The following is a 22447-nucleotide window of genomic DNA, read 5'->3' as shown; positions in this document are numbered from 1 at the left end:
TCTCGACCATTTTGTGACTCCTCGTCATGTCCGTGATCACATTCGGGACTCCGAACAAACTTCGGTACATCAAAATGCATAAACTCATAATATAACTGTCATCGAAACCTTAAGCGTGCGGACCCTACGGGTTCGAGAACAATGTAGACATGACCGAGACACGTCTTCGATCAATAACCAATAGCAGAACCTGGATGCTCATATTGGCTCCTACATATTCTACGAAGATCTTTTATCGGTCAGACCGCATAACAACATACGTTGTTCCCTTTGTCATTGGTATGTTACTTGCCCGAGATTCGATCGTCAGTATCTCAATACCTAGTTCAATCTCGTTACTGGCAAGTCTCTTTACTCGTTCCATAATACATCATCTCACAACTAACTCATTAGTTGCAATGCTTGCAAGGCTTATGTGATGTGCATTATCGAGAGGGCCCAGAGATACCTCTCCGACAATCGGAGTGACAAATCCTAATCTCGAAATACGCCAACCCAACATGTACCTTTGGAGACACCTGTAGAGCACCTTCATAATCACCCAGTTACGTTGTGACATTTGGTAGCACACAAAGTGTTCCTCCGGCAAACGGGAGTTGCATAATCTCATAGTCATAGGAACATGTATAAGTCATGAAGAAAGCAATAGCAACATACTAAACGATCGGGTGCTAAGCTAATGGAATGGGTCATGTCAGTCAGATCATTCACCTAATGATGTGATCCCGTTAATCAAATAACAACTCTTTGTCCATGGTTAGGAAACATAACCATCTTTGATTAACGAGCTAGTCAAGTAGAGGCATACTAGTGACACTCTGTTTGTCTATGTATTCACACATGTATTATGTTTCCGGTTAATACAATTCTAGCATGAATAATAAACATTTATCATGATATAAGGAAATAAATAATAACTTTATTATTGCCTCTAGGGCATATTTCCTTCAGTCTCCCACTTGCACTAGAGTCAATAATCTAGTTCACATCGCCATGTGATTCAACACTAAGAGTTCACATCACCATGTGATTAACACCCATAGTTCACATCGTCATGTGGCCTATACCCAAAGGGTTTACTATAGTCAATAATCTAGTTCACATCATTTATGTGATTAACACCCAAAGAGTACTAAGGTGTGATCATGTTTTGCTTGTGAGATAATTTTAGTCAACGGGTCTGTCACATACAGATCCGTAAGTATTTTGCAAATTCTATGTCTACAATGCTCTGCATGGAGCTACTCTAGCTAATTGCTCCCACTTTCAATATGTATCTAGATAGAGACTTGGAGTCATCCAGATCTGTGTCAAAACTTGCATCGACGTAACTTTTTACGACGAACCTTTTGTCACCTCCATAATCGAGAAATATTTCCTTATTCCACTAAGGATAATTTTGACCAATGTCTAGTGATCTACTCTTAGATCACTATTGTACTCCCTTGCTTAACACAGTGTAGGGTATACAATAGATCTGGTACACATCATGGCATAATTTATAGAATCTATGGATGAGGCATAGGGAATGACTTTCGTTCTCTTTCTATCTTCTGCCGTGGTCGGGCTTTGAGTCTTACTCAATTTCATACCTTGTAACACAGCCAAGAACTCTTTCTTTGACTGTTCCATTTTTGAACTACTTCAAAATATTGTCAAGGTATGTACTCATTGAAAAAACTTATCAAGCGTCCTGATCTATCTCTATAGATTTTGATGCTTAATATGTAAGCAGCTTCACCGAGGTCTTTCTTTGAAAAACTTCTTTAAAAACACTCATTTATGCTTTGCAGAATAATTCTACATTATTTCCGATCAACAATGTGCCAATCACATATACTTATCAGAAATGTTGTAGTGCTCCCACTCACTTTCTTGTAAATACAGGCTTCACAGCAAGTCTGTATAAAACTATATGCTTTGATCATACTATCAAAGCGTTTATTCCAACTCCGAGAGGCTTGCACCAGTCCATAAATGGATCGCTGGAGCTTGCACACTTTCTTAGCTCCTTTTGGATCGACAAAACCTTCCGTCTGCATCATATACAACTCTTCTTCCAGAAATTCATTTAGGAATGCAGTTTTGACATCCATTTGCTAGATTTAATAAAATGCGGCAATTGCTAACATGATTCGGACAGACTTGAGCATAGATACGAGTGAGAAACTCTCATCATAGTCAACACCTTGAACTTGTCGAAAACCTTTTTGCGACAATTCTAGCTTTGTAGATAGTAACACTACTATCAGTGTCCGTCTTCCTCTTGAAGATCCATTTAATCTCAATCGTTTGTCGATCATTGGGCAAGTCAATCAAAGTCCATACTTTGTTCTCATACATGGATCTCATCTCAGATTTCATGGCCTTAAGCCATTTCGCGGAATCTAGGCTCATCATCGCTTCCTCATAGTTCGCAAGTTCGTCATGGTCTAGTAACATGACTTCCAGAACAGGATTACATACCACTTTGGTGCGGATCTCACTCTGGTTTACCTACGAGATTCGGTATTAACTTGATCTGAAGTTACATGATCATCATCATTAGTCTTCCTCACTAATTGGTGTAGTAGTCACAGGAACAGATTTCTTGTGATGAACTACTTTTCAATAAGGGAGAAGGTACAATTACCTTATCAAGTTCTACTTTCCTCCCACTCACTTCTTTCAAGAGAAACTCCTTCTCTAGAAAGGATCCATTCTTAGCAATGAATGTCTTGCCTTCGGATCTGTGATAGAAGGTGTACCCAATAGTCTCCTTTGGGTATCCTATGAAGACATATTTCTCCGATTTGGGTTTGAGCTTATTAGGATGAAACTTTTTCATATAAGCATCACAATCCCAAACTTTAGGAAACGACAACTTTGGTTTCTTGCCAAACCACAGTTCATATTGTGTCATCTCAACAGACTTAGATGGTGCCCTTTTAAACGTGAATGTAGCTGTCTTTAATGCATAACCCCAAAGCGATAGTGGTAGATCAGTAAGAGACATCATAGATCGCACCATATCAAATAAAGTACGGTTATGATGTTCGGACGCACCATTATGCTGTGGTGTTCTAGGTGGCGTGAGTAGTGAAACTATTTCACATTGTTTTAACTGAAGGCCAGACTCGTAACTCAAATATTTTACCTCTGCAACCATATCGTAGAAACTTTTATTTTCTTGTTACGATGATTCTCCACTTCACTCTGAAATTCTTTGAACTTTTCAAATATTTCAGACTTGTGTTTCATTAAGTAGATATACCCATATCTGCTCAAATCATCTGTGAAGGTCAGAAAATAATGATAGCCGCCACGAGCCTTAACACTCATCGGATCTCATACATCAGTATGTATTATTTCCAATAAGTCAGTTGCTCGCTCCATAGTTCCGGAGAACGGCGTTTTAGTCATCTTGTCCATGAGGCATGGTTCGCAAGCATCAACTGATTCATAATCAAGTGATTCCAAAAACCCATTAGCATGGAGTTTCTTCATGCGCTTTACACCAATATGACCTAAATGGCAGTGCCACAAATAAGTTGCACTATCATTATTAACTTTGCATCTTTTGGTTTCAATATTATGATTATGTGTATCACTACGATCGAGATCCAACGAACTATTTTCATTGGGTGTGTAACCATATAAGGTTTTATTCATGTAAACAGAACAACAATTTATTCTCTTACTTAAATGAATAACCATATTACAATAAACATGATCAAATCATATTCATGCTCAACGCAAACACCAAATAACACTTATTCAGGTTCAACACTAATCCCGAAAGTATAGGGAGTGTGCGATGATGATCATATCAATCTTGGAACCACTTCCAACACACATCGTCACTTCACCCTTAACTAGTCTCTGTTTATTCTGCAACTCCCATTTCGAGTTACTAATCTTAGCAACTAAAGTAGTATCAAATACTGAGGGGTTGCTATAAACACTAGTAAAGTACACATCAATAACATGTATATCAAATATACTTATGTTCACTTTGCCATCCTTCTTATCTGCCAATCACTTGGGGTAGTTCCGCTTCCAGTGACCAGTCCCTTTGTAGTAGAAACACTTAGTCTCAGGCTTAGGACCAGACTTGGGCTTCTTCACTTGAGCAGCAACTTGCTTGCTGTTCTTCTTGAAGTTCCCCTTCTTCCCTCTGCCCTTTTCTTGAAACTAGTGGTCTTGTCTACCATCAACACTTGATGTTTTTCTCGATTTCTACCTTTGTCAATTTCCGCATTACGAAGAGCTTGGGAATCATTTCCGTTATCCCTTGCATATCATAGTTCATCACGAAGTTCTACTAACTTGGTGATAATGACTAGAGAATTCTGTCAATCACTATCTTATCTGGAAGATTAACTCCCACTTGATTCAAGCGATTGTAGTACTCAGACAATCTGAGCACATGCTCACTAGTTGAGCGATTCTCCTCCTTCTTTTAGCTATAGAACTTGTTGGAGACTTCATATCTCTCAACTCGGGTATTTGCTTGAAATATTAACTTCAACTCCTGGAACATCTCATATGCTCCATGACGTTCAAAACGTCTTTGAAGTCCCGATTCTAAGCCATTAAGCATGGTGCATTAAACTATCAAGTAGTCATCATATTGAGCTAGCCAAACGTTCATAACGTCTGCATCTGCTCCTGCAATAGGTCCGTCACCTAGCGGTGCATCAAGGACATAATTCTTCTGTGCAGCAATGAGGATAAACCTCAGATCACGGATCCAATCCGCATCATTGCTACTAACATCTTTCAACACAATTTTCTCTAGGAACATATCAAAATAAACACAGGGAAGCAACAACGCGAGCTATTGATCTACAACATAATTTGCAAAATACTACCAGGACTAAGTTCATGATAAATTTAAGTTCAATTAATCATATTACTTAAAGAACTCCCACTTAGATAGACATCCCTCTAATCCTCTAAGTGATTACGTGATCCAAATCAACTAAACCATGTCCGATCATCACGTGAGATGGAGTAGTTTCATTGGTGAACATCACTATGTTGATCATATCTACTATATGATTCACGCTCGACCTTTAGGTCTTTGTGTTCCGAGGCCATATCTGTATATGCTTGGCTCGTCAAGTATAACCTGAGTATTCCGCGTGTGCAACTGTTTTGTACCCGTTGTATTTGAACGTAGAGCCTATCACACCCGATCATCACGTGGTGTCTCAGCACGAAGAACTTTCGCAACGGTGCATACTCAGGGAGAACACTTCTTGATAATTAGTGAGCGATCATCTTATAATGCTACCGTCAATCAAATCAAGATAAGATGCATAAAAGATAAACATCACATGCAATCAATATAAGTGATATGATATGACCATCGTCATCTTGTGCTTGTGATCTCCATCTTCGAAGCACCGTCGTGATCACCATCGTCACCGGCGTGACACCTTGATCTCCATCGTAGCATCATTGTCGTCTCGCCAATCTTATGCTTCCACGACTATCGCTACCGCTTAGTGATAAAGTAAAGCATTATAGCGCGATTGCATTGCATACAATAAAGCGACAACCATATGGCTCCTGCCAGTTGCCGATAACTCGGTTACAAAACATGATCATCTCATACAATAAAATTTAGCATCATGTCTTGACCATATCACATCACAACATGCCCTGCAAAAACAAGTTGGACGTCCTCTACTTTGTTGTTGCAAGTTTTACGTGGCTGCTACGGGCTTAAGCAAGAACCGATCTTACCTACGCATCAAAACCACAATGATAGTTTGTCAAGTTGGTGTTGTTTTAACCTTCGCAAGGACCGGGCGTAGCCACACTCGGTTCAACTAAAGTTGGAGAAACTGTCACCCGCTAGCCACCTTTGTGCAAAGCACGTCGGGAGAACCGGTCTCGCGTAAGCGTACGCGTAATGTCGGTCCAGGCCGCTTCGTCCAACAATACCGCCGAACCAAAGTATGACATGCTGGTAAGCAGTATGACTTATATCTCCCACAACTCACTTGTGTTCTACTCGTGCATATAACATCAACACATAAAACCTAGGCTCTGATGCCACTGTTGGGGAACGTAGTAATTTCAAAAAAAATCCTACGCACATGCAAGATCATGGTGATGCATAGAAACGAGAGGGGAGAGTGTGATCTACGTACCCTTGTAGACCGACAGCGGAAGCGTTAGCACAACGCGGTTTATGTAGTCGTACGTCTTCACGGCCCGACCGATCAAGCACCGAAACTATGGCACCTCCGAGTTCTAGCACACGTTCAGCTCGATGACGATCCCCGGACTCCGATCCAGCAAAGTGTCGGGGAAGAGTTCCGTCAGCACGACGGCGTGGTGACGATCTTGATGTACTACCGTCGTAGGGCTTCGCCTAAGCACCGCTACAATATTATCGAGAACTATGGTGGAAGGGGGCACCGCACACGGTTAAGAATATGATCACGTGGATCAACTTGTGTGTCTAGGGGTGCCCCCTGCCCCCGTATATAAAGGATCAAGGGGGGCTGCGGCCGGCCAGGAGGAGGGCGTGCCAGGAGGAGTCCTACTCCCATAGGGAGTAGGATTCCCCCCCTTTCCTAGTTGGAATAGGATTCGGGAGGGGGAAAGAGGAGAGAGAGAAGGAAGGGGGGCGCCGCCCCCCTCTCCTTGTCCTATCCGGACTAGGGGGGAGGGGCGCGCGGCCCAGCCCTGGCCACCTCTCCTCTCTTCCACTAAAGCCCACTAAGGCCCATATACCTCCCGAGGGGTTCCGGTAACCTCCCGGTACTCCGGTAAAATCCCGATTTCACCCGGAACACTTCAGATATCCAAATATAGGCTTCCAATATATCAATCTTTATGTCTCGACCATTTTGAGACTCCTCGTCATGTCCGTGATCACATCCGGGACTCCAAACAAACTTCGGTACATCAAAATGCATAAACTCATAATATAACTGTCATCGAAACCTTAAGCGTGCGGACCCTACGGGTTCGAGAACAATGTAGACATGACCGAGACACGTCTCCAGTCAATAACCAATAGCGGAACCTGGATGCTCATATTGGCTCCTACATATTCTACGAAGATCTTTTATCGGTCAGACCGCATAACAACATACGTTGTTCCCTTTGTCATCGGTATGTTACTTGCCCGAGATTCGATCGTCGGTATCTCAATACCTAGTTCAATCTCGTTACCAGCAAGTCTCTTTACTCGTTCCGTAATACATCATCTCACAACTAACTCATTAGTTGCAATGCTTGCAACGCTTATGTGATGTGCATTACCGAGAGGGCCCAGAGATACCTCTCCGACAATCGGAGTGACAAATCCTAATCTCGAAATACGCCAACCCAACATGTACCTTTGGAGACACCTGTAGAGCACCTTTATAATCACCCAGTTACGTTGTGACGTTTGGTAGCACACAAAGTGTTCCTCCGGCAAACGGGAGTTGCATAATCTCATAGTCATAGGAACATGTATAAGTCATGAAGAAAGCAATAGCAACATACTAAACGATCGGGTGCTAAGCTAATGGAATGGGTCATGTCAGTCAGATCATTCACCTAATGATGTGATCCCGTTAATCAAATAACAACTCTTTGTCCATGGTTAGGAAACATAACCATCTTTGATTAACGAGCTAGTCAAGTAGAGGCATACTAGTGACACTCTGTTTGTCTATGTATTCACACATGTATTATGTTTCCGGTTAATACAATTCTAGCATGAATAATAAACATTTATCATGATATAAGGAAATAAATAATAACTTTATTATTGCCTCTAGGGCATATTTCCTTCACCAGGCAGCGTGAGTTGTGAAACAATTCCGCATTTCCTTAAGTGTGTGCCAAATTCATGACTCAAATCTTCCCCCCCATGATCTGATCGTAAGAACTTGATTTTCCTGTCACGTTGATTCTCAACCTCACTCTGAAATTCCTTGAACTTTTCAAAGGTCTCAGACTTGTGTTTCATTAAGTAGACATACCCATATCTACTCAAGTCATCAGTGAGGGTGAGAACATAACGATACCCTCCGCGAGCCTCAACACTCATTCGACCGCACACATCAGTATGTATGATTTCCAATAAGTTGGTTGCTCGCTCCATTGTTCCAGAGAACAGAGTCTTGGTCATTTTTCCCATGAGGCATGGTTCGCACGTGTCAAATGATTCATAATCAAGAGACTCCAAAAGTCCATCTGCATGGAGTTTCTTCATGCGTTTGACACCAATGTGACCAAGGCGGCAGTGCCACAAGTATGTGGGACTATCATTATCAACCTTACATCTTTTGGCATTCACAAGAATATGTGTAACATCACGTTCGAGATTAAATAAGAATAAACCATTGACCAGCGGGGCATGACCATAAAACATGTCTCTCATATAAATAGAACAACCATTATTCTCAGATTTAAATGAGTAGCCATCTCGCATTAAACGAGATCCAGATACAATGTTCATGCTCAAAGCTGGTACTAAATAAAAATTATTGAGGTTTAAAACTAATCCCGTAGGTAAATGTAGAGGTAGCGTGCCGACGGCGATCACATCGACCTTGGAACCATTCCCGACGTGCATCGTCACCTCGTCCTTCGCCAGTCTCCGTTTATTCCGCAGCTCCTGTTTTGAGTTACAAATATGAGCAACCGCACCAGTATCAAATACCCAGGAGGTACTACGAGCATTGGTTAGGTACACATCAATAACATGTATATCACATATACCTTTGACATTGCCGGCCTTCTTATCCGCTAAGTACTTGGGGCAGTTCCGCTTCCAATGACCGTTTCCCTTGCAATAAAAGAACTCAGTCTCAGGCTTGGGTCCATTCTTTGGCTTCTTCCCGGCAGCTTGCTTACCGGGCGCGGCAACTCCCTTGCCGTCCTTCTTGAAGTTCTTTTTACCCTTGCCTTTCTTGAACTTAGTGGTTTTATTCACCATCAACACTTGATGTTCCTTTTTGATTTCCACCTCTGCTGATTTCAGCATTGAATATACCTCAGGAATGGTCTTTTCCATCCCCTGCATATTGAATTTCATCACAAAGCTCTTGTAGCTGGGTGGGAGTGACTAAAGGATTCTATCAACGACCGCATCATCCGGGAGATTAACTCCTAGTTGAGACAAGCGGTTGTGCAACCCAGGTATTTTGAGTATGTGCTCGCTGACGGAACTATTCTCCTCCATCTTACAACTGTAGAACTTGTCAGAGACTTCATATCTCTCGACCCGGGCATGAGCTTGGAAAACCATTTTCAGCTCTTGGAACATCTCATATGCTCTGTGTTGCTCAAAACGCTTTTGGAGCCCCGGTTCTAAGCTATAAAGCATGTCGCACTGAACCAGGGAGTAATCATCACTGCGCGTCTACCAGGCGTTCATAACATCTTGATCTGCTGGGAAAACAGGTGCTTCACCTAGCGGTGCATCAAGGACATATGCTTTCTTGGCAGCTATGAGGATAATCCTCAGGTTACGGACCCAGTCCATGTAGTTGCTATCATCGTCTTTCAGCTTTGTTTTCTCTAGGAACGCATTGAAGTTGAGGGCAACATTAGCATGGGCCATTTGATCTACAAGACATATTGCAAAGTTTTTTAGACTATGTTCATGAAAATTAAGTTCATCTGATCAAATTATTTAATGAACTCCCACTCAGATAGACATCCCTCTAGTCATCTAAGTGATACATGATCCAAGTCAACTAGGCCGTGTCCGATCATCACGTGAGACGGACTGGTCATCATCAGTGAACATCTTCATGTTGATCGTATCTTCTATACGACTCATGTTTGACCTTTCGGTCTTCCGTGTTCTGAGGCCATGTCTGTACATGCTAGGCTCGTCAAGTCAACTTAAGTGTATTGCGTGTGTAAATCTGGCTTACACCCGTTGTATGCGAACGTTAGAACCTATCACACCCGATCATCATGTGGTGCTTCGGAACAACGGACCTTAGCAACGGTGCACAGTTAAGGGGAACACCATTCTTGATATTTTAATGAGGGATCATCTTATTTATGCTACCGTCATTCTAAGCAAATAAGATGTAAAAACATGATAAACATCACATGCAATCAAATAGTGACATGATATGGCCAATATCATTTTTCTCCTTTTGATCTTCATCTTCGGGGTGCCATGATCATCATCGTCACCGGCATGACACCATGACCTCCATCATCATGATCTGCATCATGTGTCTTCATGAAGTTGTCTCGCCAACTATTACTTCTACTACTATGGCTAACGATTAGCGATAAAGTAAAGTAATTACATGACGTTTATGTTGACACGCAGGTCATAAATAAATTAAGACAACTCCTATGGCTCATGCCGGTTGTCATACTCATCGACATGCAAGTCGTGATTCCTATTACAAGAACATGATCAATCTCATACATCACATATATCATTCATCACATCCTTTTGGCCATATCACATCACACGGCATATGCTGCAAAAACAAGTTAGACGTCCTCTAATTGTTGTTGCAAGGTTTTTTACGTGGCTGCTATAGTTTCTAGCAAGAATGTTTCTTACCTACGCCAAAACCACAATGTGATATGCCAATTTCTATTTACCCTTCATAAGGACCCTTTTCATCGAATCCGATCCGACTAAAGTGGGAGAGACAGACACCCGCTAGCCACCTTATGCAACTAGTGCATGTCAGTCAGTGGAACCAGTCTCACGTAAGCATACGTGTAAGGTCAGTCCGGGCCGCTTCATCCCACGATGTCGCCGAATCAAGATAAGACTAGTAACGGCAAGTAAATTGACAAAATCGATGCCCACAACAACTTGTGTTCTACTCGTGCATAGAAACTACGCATAGACCTAGCTCATGATGCCACTGTTGGGGATCGTTGCAGAAATTAAAAAAATTCTACGCATCACAAAGATCAATCTATGGAGTAACTAGCAACGAGAGAGAGGGGAGTGCATCTTCATACCCTTGAAGATCGCGAGTCGGAAGCATTGCAAGAACGCGGTTGGAGGAGTCGTACACGTAGCGATTCAGATCGCGGCCGAATTCGATCTAAGCACCGAACAATGGTGCCTCCGCGTTCAACACACGTGCAGCCCAGTGACGTCTCCCGCGCCTTGATCCAGCAAGGAGGAGGGAGAGGTTGAGGAAGAAGGCTCCAAAAGCAGCACGACGACGTGGTGGTGATGGAGTGGCAGTTCTCCGGCAGGGCTTCGCCAAGCTCACGCGGAGGAGGAGAGGTGTTGGGGAGGGAAGGGGCTGCGCCTTGGATGTGGTGCTGCAGCCCTCCCCTCGCCCCTCTATTTATAGGGAGAAGGGGGAAGGGGGGCCGGCCCCTCTAGATGAGATCTAGAGGGGAGGCGGCAGCCAAGGGGGAGGGGGCTTGCCCCCCAAGCAAGGGTGGCGCCCCCCTTTAGGGTTCCCCCCAAACCCTAGGCGCATGGGCCCTAGGGTGGGATGGCGCCCAACCCACTAGGGGCTGGTTCCCTTCCACCTACAGCCCATAAGGCCCTCCGGGGCAGGTGGACCCTCCCGGTGGACCCCCGGAACCCCTCCGGTGGTCCCGATACAATATTGGCATACCCTAGAATATTTACGGTGACCGTATGATGACTTCCCATATATAAATCTTCACCTCCGGACTATTCCGGAACTCCTCGTGACGTCCGGGATCTCATCCGGGACTCCGAACAACATTCGGTAATCACATACAAATCTTCCTAATGACCCTAGCGTCATCAAATCTTAAGTGTGTAGACCCTACGGGTTCGAGAACCATGCGGACATGACCGAGACAACTCTCCGGCCAATAACCAACAGCGAGATCTGGATACCCATGTTGGCTCCCACATGTTCCACGATGATCTTATCGGATGAACCACGATGTCGAGGATTCAAGCAATCCCGTATACAATTCCCTTTGTCAATCGGTACGTTACTTGCCCGAGATTCGATCGTCGGTATCCCAATACCTCGTTCAATCTCGTTACCGGCAAGTCACTTTACTCGTTCCGCAACACATCACCCCGTGACCAACCCTTAGTCACATTGAGCTCATTACGATGATGTCTTACCGAGTGGGCCCAGAGATACCTCTCCGTCATACCGAGTGACAAATCCCAGTCTCGATTCGTGCCAACCCAACAGACACTTTCGGAGATACCCGTAGTGCACCTTTATAGCCACCCAGTTACGTTGTGACGTTTGGCACGCCCAAAGTATTCCTATAGTATCCGGAAGTTGCACAATCTCATGGTCTAAGGAAAAGATACTTGACATTAGAAAAGCTTTAGCAGACGAACTACACGATCTTGCGCTATGCTTAGGATTGGGTCTTGTCCATCACATCATTCTCCTAATGACGTGATCCCGTTATCAATGACATCCAATGTCCATGGTCAGGAAACTGTAACCATCTATTGATCAACGAGCTAGTCAACTAGAGGCTCACTAGGGACATGTTGTGGTCTATGTATTCACACATGTATTACGATTTCCGGATAACACAATTATAGCATGAACAATAGACAATTATTATGAACAAGGAAATATAATAATAACCATTTTATTATTACCTCTAGGGCATATTTCCAACAGTGAGGTCAATGTCGTGGAACCAGCTGCAGACTCCCAAAAGCCACTCAAATGGTCCCGCACGCCTATCATCTTTGACGAGGAGGATCACCCTGACCGTACCGCTGCGGTCGGGTGTTTGTCGTTGTTGGTTTCCCCAACAATCCGCAACCTCAAAGTAACAAAGATGCTAGTTGATGGTGGGGGCGGGTTTGATCTCCCCTAAGGTGGTTAGCAAATTGCAGATCCCTGACGAGGGGCTCAAGGCTACGGGCACTTTTCAAGGAATCAACCCCGGCAGGAGCCGGCCCAAGGGGAAGATTACATTGCCTGATGTCCTTTCTTTAGATATTAGAATCATTGACCGGATCGTAAATTTGTGAATGACACCTTCATTTAATTTCTCCTAAAAACATGATGAACTTAGCATGTTCAAATTAAATCACCCATCAAAACTTAATATTGTAGAACGTTGACCCACTACAAGGAAAATCAATCAATGTATAAAAACCAATCATTAGGGTAATTGGAAAATTGTGGGAAGCATATCAAGCTTCTTTGGATATAACCTACAAGTCAAGAGATGTGAGTAAAAAAGGAGAACAGAGGTATAGGAGATTCTTATGAAATAAACCATGATTTATATGCAGAACAATGCAACGTAGAAATAATGAAATAAAACTGAATCAAGATTACATACGGATAAGTGGATATTAACTTGAGGCTTCTAAAGGAATGACTAACTGAACCCAAAAAGCCTAGTGTAAAGAAATCATTCGGGGAAAAATCCTCAAATAATTTTGACATGTAAATCGAAACCAACAAATAAAAAAACCATATTGATTCCAATACATCTTACAAGATGTAAAAACTTCAGTACCGATGAGCGTTTGAAAACCTAGGAAAAACAGAACTGTAACTGTGGATGAACGTTTTCCTCCAAATAGAGTGCAAATAAATCCTCATTGAAATTTTCTATGAATTAAAATCACGCGATGGAAATCAAACAAACTACACTTTTTTCATAAGGACTCAAATCCTCCCAAAAAGATCTTGTGAAATTGGATTAAACCAAAGAAGCCTGGTGAACAGACTGTATGTACCGCCAGAAATTGGATTATATCCCCTCTCACCCAACTTTATGTACCGTCCGATCCATTTTCTTTTAATGATTGGGTGTTGCTATTTGGTTTGGTAACATGATCATTGTTTCTCCCGGTGCGTGGACACATTTACTAAAGTTCAAATAAATGGTTATGGAAATTCTCTATGAATCCAAATCACACGATGAAAATCAAACAAACTACGCTTTTTTTCCAAGGACTCAAATCCTCCAAAAAAAACTTGTGTTGGATTGAATCAAAGAAGCCTGGCAATTGGTGCTCCTTTGTTCGAAGAACAAAAACCCTAGACTAGATAGAAGTATAGAACTGACACACGTACGGAATTATATAGTCATAATGCATCACGGAGGAAGATAATATGTACAAGTCTGGAAACCGATTAACGAATGGGTTTAATCAATGCCACAGAGCACTGGAAACATGTCCGAGCATCAGCAGCTCTCCCATATATCTCCTGGGGATTTCTCCCTAGGAAACTTTATTGCTTATACTTCACCAGTCTTATTATTACTACTAAAATAAAAGCAGTTCTTGAGTTGCTCCTCTTCTGGTGGGCCTAGAACGGCATGCCGTAGTCGTCGCCCGCAAACTGGGGGCTCCAGACCCAGAACACGTTGTCGGCGACGCCGGATTGGTTCGCAAGATCGTACACCAGGGCATCTCCAGTGGCGGGTTCTTCAGCTATGGGTGTGTTGTTGACGACGTTCGCCGGGTTTGCCGGCTGAAGCGCCTGGTTCCAGGCTTCGTCTTCCTGGAGCAGTTCATCTGGCGCAATGCCGTCTACCAGGAGCAGATCCAATGGTACGAGGCCTTGCTGCTCCTGGCCCTGTCCTTCCATCTGGTTCATCCAGAATTTCTCCAACTCATCCCAATCCGAGTCACTGAAAGGCTCAGACTGCGCATTCTCTGCACTGGGGTGGTAGTTGTCCATACCGTCAAGCAGGGCTTCGCTCCCAAGGTCCATCAGATCACCAGCGCCCATGGCTGCAGCAGGCACCTCCTTCACTCCATGCGGAATAGCTGCAGCGTGCACCTCGTCCATGGCATCTTTCTGCGGAGTAACTGCGGCACGCACCTTCTCCATGGTATCTTTCTGCGGAGTAACTGCAGCATGCACGTTATCCATGCTGCCTTCGTGCATGTCATCGCTCTCCAGGCCGATGACAATCTTGCCTGCTGCTTCCGTACGACTGGTCTCCCCTCTCTCCAGGTTGATGAAAATATTGCATCCATATACATCAAGTGTTTTGCTCTTCACAGGCAGCACCTCACATTTATTTGCCGGGCTCCCATTATAGTACTGCAGGCTCTCCTCGTACCGGTCCCAAATGGACTTGGTACCATGTATCAGAACAGAAGGTGGGCCTGCATTAATCTGGGAAACTTCTGCTCTGGCCGAGCTCTCCCCCACTTGTCCCCACGGCTTTCCGGGGTATTTGTACCACATAGCAGAGGCAGCTGAACTTCCCTCCACATGTGGCCACACGATCCCAGGGTACTTGTCCCAGATAGAAGAGGCAACCCCATGTGTGAACTGCGTCTGGGTTGTTGCCAGATAATTATTGGGTTTAGCACTGGCTAACTTGTATGACGATGAAATCATCTCAGATAATTCTTTCATGCTGGCATAATGTTGATAACCTTGAGATAACCTCTGCGCCCGCAGCCGGTGTTTCTACATCAAAATACAGAACAGAACAGTCAAGACAGGGATCACACATCACAATATAGAAAGTGAGAGAATGCAGAAATTTTAGCGCTTTGTCATAACAACGCTGAAATAGATGAACTTGAAACTTGTAGAGTATGCACGCTTTTCTCTCTCAAACACAAGCCCAGACGTGTTTCACTTTGTGTTAGAAGGAGAGTGCCAAGAAAGCACGAAGAATACAAACAAACACTAGCAACAAGGACAAAAAGAAGCCAAAACCCTATTGCTAGCATCAGCTGACCAAAGTCACGTCAATAAGGCCCCAATTTAACAGAATAAAGGAGAAAATACCAATAAAGTAGTACATTACTCACAAAATTCCAATTAACATGATAACAATTATTAATCCATCGATTTGGTAAACTGGGTTATAATAATGCTTTGGATAGTCTGATTATTTACGAATTACGACAACTTGCTAACATGCAAAAAGTTTTTTTTTCAATTGTGATTGGTTCTGTAACAAAATCTACTCCTGAAGCTGCATGGTTTGGAAATTTGTAATCTGATCTAGAGCACCATACAAAACTTAAACTCCATGGCATGCAGAGACAGAGTACTCACTACTAAGTACTGACGCAAGTATAAGACATCCATGTACATGTGTTTCTTCTGGAAAATAAAGAAATAACAAAGGGGACACAGTAGAGTATCGCGGTGGAAACATTCTTTCCTTCCAAGTTCATCATGTTAAAATGTGATCTTGACCCTTGTATTTAGCATGTGAGCTTGCCCGTAACTGTGTGAGCTTTTACTGGGGTGTGAATTAAAAGGTCGAAAATTAAATAAAGTTATCTTCCCATTTGTTTCTTCAACAGCGTGCACATAGTTCTTTAAAATTTTGTGAACTCAGACACTGTTGCCACAGAAAATTACCCAATTGATTGAACACTGCAGAACCTATATTTACACAAAATAAATAGCAGAGGGGAATGTTTTATTTTTCACACTAAGATCAAACCAATCATAAAAAATTGATTATTATGTTGTTGTTGCTATTCCAGTAGGTGTTTCTTTCTCTTTTACCTTTTTCCCTTTCACCCAATCACTGTATGTTAATGAGCACATGAGTTGATAAAAGGACCCATCTGCATGTAACATCAATTTCTTTGGTCAGTCAGCATCCATGCCAGCCTCCCTGTGTTAGTTACCGTGTCCCTCAAAATCTTGCCAAATCAGAAATCCGAATCCGAGCCAGATTCGGAGACCATGACTTTGTCCGAGCAGCACTAGCTGCTGGTACTTAACGTGCCAGGGTACAAAATGGTGACAAAGATGATGTCCAAGTGGTGGCATACAGCTGCAACTTCGGGAATCGTGTAATGATGACCACCGTGAGCAGATCTCTTGCAATTAGCTGGTTCTACTAGATTAGTTTAGGCAAAGCCGCAACCATTCTGTTGGTTAATCAATATATGTGTATAGAAATGGCAAGTACATCGTAGGTGCCATCTTAAACAGATATTCATGCATGGGAGATCAGGTTGGCAATGGCAATCAATGTCAGCTGTAGTGGTGGGAACCAATGACTGGACAGAACTAAGGCCATGTCATCGAACTTCAAGGCTATAGCAGAATGACAATATCATCTTAATTAGTGGCAAAAACAAAAAGTTCCGTTCAGGAAAGTGCATAGGACGAAAGAAAAATATAAGGCTCAAATGCCAAATGTTCAATCAGTTTAAACTAACTAGCATATGCAAATGCATAGGGCTTCTACTACTTATGATCGTCTATTAAACAAACAAAAATTAAGAAAAGCGTACATGCTGCATATTGATGTACTGGCAATACCACAGTTGCAGATAAACTAAATCCATCACCCACCTGGAGATGGCTTGCGACATGCTGTCTGGTCAAATTCAAATCCTTGGCATTCATGTACTGGTGAATTTTTCCAGCCGTGACAGCTGTCAGCCAAAAAGAAAACACACACTCAAAGGTAATTTTTTTTAGCTTCTAAACATAATAAATGACTGATTTATGCCAAGTGCAGATAGCCTTACACGCCCCAAGCACTTCAACAGCCTGCAAGAACTTTTCATGGAGCTCACTGCTCCACGTGAACCGACCCAGATTATCGGAATAGACATTTGCTTCCAACGCATCTTGTTCTTCATCCTCAGTTTCAGACTTGTGATTTTTAATAGACCTGTGTTGCAGTGCTCTCATCCTCAGAACATTGATGGTTTCAGTATCCAACGGCTTAACCACATTGAAGCATGTTCCAAGGGTCATGCGTGCAGAGACTGCCTCATCATAGGCACACATAGCTGCAGCCAAGAAAAAACACTCCTAGATTTATGAGTTTGGGATGGAAGAAAAATTTCTTAAAACAATACAGCTCTCAATACAAATGCTTACTGATGAGAGGCACTTCAAGTTCATTCAGGATGTGGTGAAACAGCACCAAGGTGCCCAACTCTGTATTGCCAGGATGAACTTCCGCTACTATCAAATCAAGCTCCTCATCTTTAGCAACCCCCCTTTTAAGGGAATCTAGGGCCTCTTCCGGTGTATGGAAAGGAAGAACTACAAAACAAACTTTGGAGAGTAAACACCGTGTTATCATGTCCAAATATAGTTATATTAATATCCCAACCTGCACGTACTATTGCAACAAGTGAGTATCTTCTAAGGACTAATATAGCTACTTGGTATGTGATTTTTCTCATTTGACCACATAATCCAACACTTTCTGCAATCTAATACTAGCACTTGGAAGGGCGGCCCAGTAACTAGCAGCTAGCTATATCCCATTACGAACTACATATGCTGCCTCTGTTTAAACTGTGAAGTTCACACAATATATTACACACACATATGCTATATAATCTAATGTCCTTTGGAAGGGTGACGCACTAACACTATATCCTATATGGAACTGCATCTGTTTCCTTTCTGTTTAAAAATGTCATATATGTACGGAAATGCTCCGTGTATATGATGGTTGTACAATCTATACATGATACCAACGTTTACGAGTCGACGAGTCGATGAGTCGTTCGAAGGTTGAGACTCATAGACTAATCGTGACTAGTCTAGACTACTGCTGGACTAGTCGACATGGTACTGTAGTTCACAACTTGCAGTAATCAATTACTAAAACCTAGTATTAATATGTAATATATACTATAGAAAGTGCATTGGAGCGTCAATTTGTCCTGCAGATTAGTCCAGTAAGCATATTTCCATGTTGGATCCTTGCTCCTAGTTGGCTTCTTGCAGGATCCTTCGATGGATCATATTGCTCATTGGTCTGAGCTGCAGCTGCTGAATACAGTACTTGAGATATTTCCCGCATAGGCATTGCACTTTAGACCTAAGGATCTTGAAACTGAAGCAAACAAAACGAAATAAAGAAGAGGGCAGGGGGTAAAAATCGAATCAAAGAAGGGAAGAAGAGAAGGGAGAAATTACTTTGCTAGTATGCTTGCTTGCTTACTGCAACCTGAGGGACGAGCGGATCCAGTAGCCAGAAGGTAGCAGAGGGAGACCGTAGGGCAGATCTAGGGAGAGCAGAAGCAATGGAGGGAAAGGGCCAGAGGAGAGGAGTGCAGATCCATGAAGAGCATAAGCAATGGAGGAAAGGGGCAGGGTGGCTGGCTCACTTATCCCCTCCCAATCCCTAAAAAATAAAAAAATTGGGTCGAACGACTCAAGGTGCACGACTAGTCTAGACTAGTCTACGACTAGTCCTTCGACTCCTCGACTCGGCGAACTAGTCTACACGAGATTTCTAGTCGACACCCAGAATGCGACTCGACTAGTCCCTCGACTCGTAATCAATGCATGATACCGAGGACAGGTTCACTGCCATGTGGGGCCATAGCTCACCAAACTTCACGTCATGAGAAGCGTTCTATATCCACACACGCAAGCCATCCAACCGTTAATTGGTGGTCCAGATCATGATGGATAGGACCTATAAATATTACCACCGGACGACCGTACACCCAAACTTCACGCCAAGCAGTTGTACAACCAAAATTCCCGCCAAACAGCCGTACACCCAAACTTCCAGCCAAACAGCGTACACCCAAACTTTCCACCAAACAGCAGAAATATGAAATATCTGAAATTCGATCAGATGTGCCTGTGTGGATAGAAGACACCAACAGGCATCAAATTGTGCCTTTTATAGTAGCCCCATGAATATGCAAAATCTTGTACCTACTATCTTTCATTCTCCCTCGAAACACAACTTCCTTTTTGGACAGGAAAGGGAAAATTTGAAATGGAGATGCTTGGGAATTGAAGTGCGCACCTTTGAAGTTGAATCTAGCAAGCATATTGGAGATGGTCCACAGGGAAACCGGATCCTGATCAAGAACTAAAACTGAAAGATTTTCCATCAGGTCAGTGAGACCCTAAGGGGAAGAAACGAAGGCTACCAATGTTTTTTGACGCTGAAAGGCTACCAATGTTTGTGATGGATCTAACCATATATGGATCTAATACCTTCTTTTGGCGTGAGACCTTCACCAAAGCCAAAAGATACACATTATATAGCAGACGATGTCAGAAAAGGACAAGAACTTAAGGAGTATAGTCCATCTAATTTTTTATTCAAAAAGTGACCTGTATTTGGACAGGGAGGTTGAACAAGATATACTTACTTGAGAAATAAAAGTTAACATCATCATTATTTTGTCCTCTTGTGCTTCTTCAGTTTCCAATGTAAAGAACATGCAAGACCATGTACAATGCAAGCCGGTGCTTATCTGTAGAGAGCAGATGCTTAATTAGGTACCCCTGTCACAGACATAAGCACTGGTGCTTAAGAAAAACACGGTCTATTTTACTAAGCACCTCTCTAAGATTGTACATGGTCTAAGAAGGTTATCTGTTCTCTATCACCACGCTTGCTTTTGGCACATCCTTTGATGTGACCCAAACTGCATTTTGAACAGTCAATGCAGAAACAAGTTCAAAAAAGACAAACAGATTGAACAGATGCATGAAAACCTAATTGTTCTATTTATTTCTCTTCTGTTTCGAATTCTGTTTAGGAATCATACATGCTCTTCCTAGCTCTAGCCCACAGTAATATTTTTTTTCTTCATTCAGTACCTAGTGTTAATATGAAAGAAACAAAGCAAGCAGGCCATTCACCTATTAATTAGCAAACATATCAATACTTCAGTTGTAACCATTAGAACTTCCAAGTCCTAAAGGGTCTCAAGTCTCAACTTTCAAATGTCAAAACAAACCAAATGGTGATGTGCTGCTTTAAGATGATTCCTCAGGAAAAAGTCTGGAGAGTAAATAAGGTAATTTCTTGGCCAGCTTCATTACTTATAACATGCAACAGTTTCACTGATTTATAGCATATGCTATCATGCATACCAAGAATTCTACAAGGAGTCTTCCTGTGCAGAGGTGTCATGACGATATATCACATAATCAATGGGTTAATTCATGCCCGTGAATTTGATCTTGTGGTGGTACATGGCGCATGGCAGGCAATGTTGTGAGCACGCAATCCTACATGATGTATGCATGAGCACTAATTGCACCGATGTACAAGATAACTTCACAAAAGACAAAAACCAGTAGTTGTAGCCGTGATTGCATGCTATCTTAATGCCGCAATAGACACTCACCCTAGCCCCAATTGCATCACCACATCTGCTCTTTTCAGGCATCAAACCTACATATCTATCCACACGATAATGTACCAACAAAAATAATGAGATGAGCGGATGATTTCTACGAAGAAAAAAAAGGGTATATAACTGATTCCTTAACAAGGAAGATATGCGAATGATGGTAAACATTGATACAGCCTCTAAGCTGGATGGGACAAACTGAGGAAGAAACAACCAGGGCCAAGCCTAAAATCAATAAAAACTTCTAAAAGAGAAAGTATCCACGCTATGGGCGACCGCCCTGGGTTCCAATGCTTGTCGCCACCCCTATCCCAAAAGATATATGACATGGCCCGTGCCCAGTGTGGTGCATATATGTTTCTTGAAGGAACTGATTACGCATATAATTATTTTTGAAGGAACTGATTGCCCATCTCGAACACTCCAGGAAGAGATCCCAGACCAAATGCCCTTCAAATCGAAACCTGGAAGCAAGCTTTTTCTTCAGATAATCGAATCGGGATCCACATACTGCTAAGCAACAATCGAAGTAGGCGCGACACAGATGCTTTAACCAAAACTAAATCGAAGTAGGCAGACGCTTCGGAATGGTGCGCACATACTGGGGGAGGGAACGACAGGGTCGAGGGCAGCGGCGCCGCCGGCGAGCGTGAGGCGTAGGAGGAGGAGTCGCGCCTCCCGACCGGGCGACGTCGGGATCCCTCGTCTCTCTCGCCGGCGGTCGCCGCCTCGCCATGCGCCGCCTCGCGAGTAGTACGGTCGTGGCACACGGGGATTCAGACGGAAACGGATGGGCCTGGCTGCTCATGGGCTCAAAATGCTTTAGCAGAGTGGGCCCTGACATGGCCATATGAGCTGGCCCGGCCATAAAAGGACCTTGTACGAGGAACCTCCTATTACCACCCCTCGAACGAAAAAAAAACGAGGGAGCTCCTATTTGACGCGACCCGACGGACGCAGAGACACACGACTAAGGCATGCAGAGTAGCTAAACCAGTCGACCTAAGAAGCGTTCACGTTAGAGGGACTATGGTATCCCCAGCCCATCAGCGTTCAATTTCTGGTGCTCGCATTTACTTTTGGATTTATTTCAGGATTTCCGGCGATGCACATTCAGTGGGAGAGACGTTTTCGTCGACGACGGGGTGCCTACGGTGACTTTGTAAATTTCAAGATGATATGCCGGCTCGGTCTTTCGGATGTGCTCATAGGGGTAGGGTGTGTGTAGTGGCAACGGATCTGACAGTAGATGTAGGGGGTATGTAGGAAAGGGCATAGTCTAGCTACGGCGAGATTGTATACTCGGATTTACGAGTTCAGGCCCTCTCAGAGGAGGTAATAGTCCTACTTCTCGGTGCTATGGGAGCTTTGTTTGTTTTGACTGTTGAGTTATAGGGGGGGCGAACCCTTGTGCAGGAGAAGAGGGGTGGATTATATAAAGTA

General features: G+C 43.2%; 1 protein-coding gene across 5 annotated transcripts; it reads right to left on the bottom strand.

The window, feature by feature from the left end:
• Positions 1-14004: 14004 nt before the first annotated feature.
• On the bottom strand, positions 14005-21832 carry LOC123148560 (uncharacterized). Of its 5 annotated transcripts, XM_044567994.1 has the most exons (8): positions 21607-21832; positions 20205-21468; positions 20012-20116; positions 19660-19871; positions 17757-17924; positions 17399-17665; positions 17220-17302; positions 14005-15356 (listed from the first exon to the last, which is right to left on the bottom strand). In XM_044567994.1, the coding sequence occupies exons 4-8, from the start codon at positions 19745-19747 to the stop codon at positions 14238-14240; spliced, it is 1725 nt and encodes a 574-aa protein (XP_044423929.1). In that variant the 5' UTR covers positions 19748-19871; positions 20012-20116; positions 20205-21468; positions 21607-21832; the 3' UTR covers positions 14005-14237. The 5 variants fall into 5 exon arrangements, with proteins under 5 accessions (XP_044423929.1, XP_044423930.1, XP_044423932.1 ...); XM_044567995.1 differs by lacking the exon at positions 19660-19871; XM_044567997.1 differs by lacking the exons at positions 19660-19871; positions 20205-21468 and having other exon boundaries at positions 21603-21805.
• Between the last annotated feature and the right edge of the window lie 615 nt (positions 21833-22447).

The sequence above is a fragment of the Triticum aestivum genome, chromosome 7A (assembly GCF_018294505.1).
Source record: "Triticum aestivum cultivar Chinese Spring chromosome 7A, IWGSC CS RefSeq v2.1, whole genome shotgun sequence".
Classification (NCBI taxonomy): Eukaryota; Viridiplantae; Streptophyta; class Magnoliopsida; order Poales; family Poaceae; genus Triticum; species Triticum aestivum.
Note: the sequence above shows the minus strand (reverse complement) of the source record. Positions and strands in the feature narration are given on the sequence as shown.

What these genes read in the sequence shown, in the direction of transcription:
- LOC123148560 (XM_044567994.1), bottom strand. Translation starts at nt 19,747, where the DNA reads ATGGAAAATCTTTCAGTTTTAGTTCTTGATCAGGATCCGGTTTCCCTG. An exon ending in TGCTAGATTCAACTTCAAAG is followed by an intron (nt 17,925 to 19,659) that starts GTGCGCACTTCA and finishes TTTGTTTTGTAG; the next exon opens with TTCTTCCTTTCCATACACCG. An exon ending in ACTTGAAGTGCCTCTCATCA is followed by an intron (nt 17,666 to 17,756) that starts GTAAGCATTTGT and finishes TCTTGGCTGCAG; the next exon opens with CTATGTGTGCCTATGATGAG.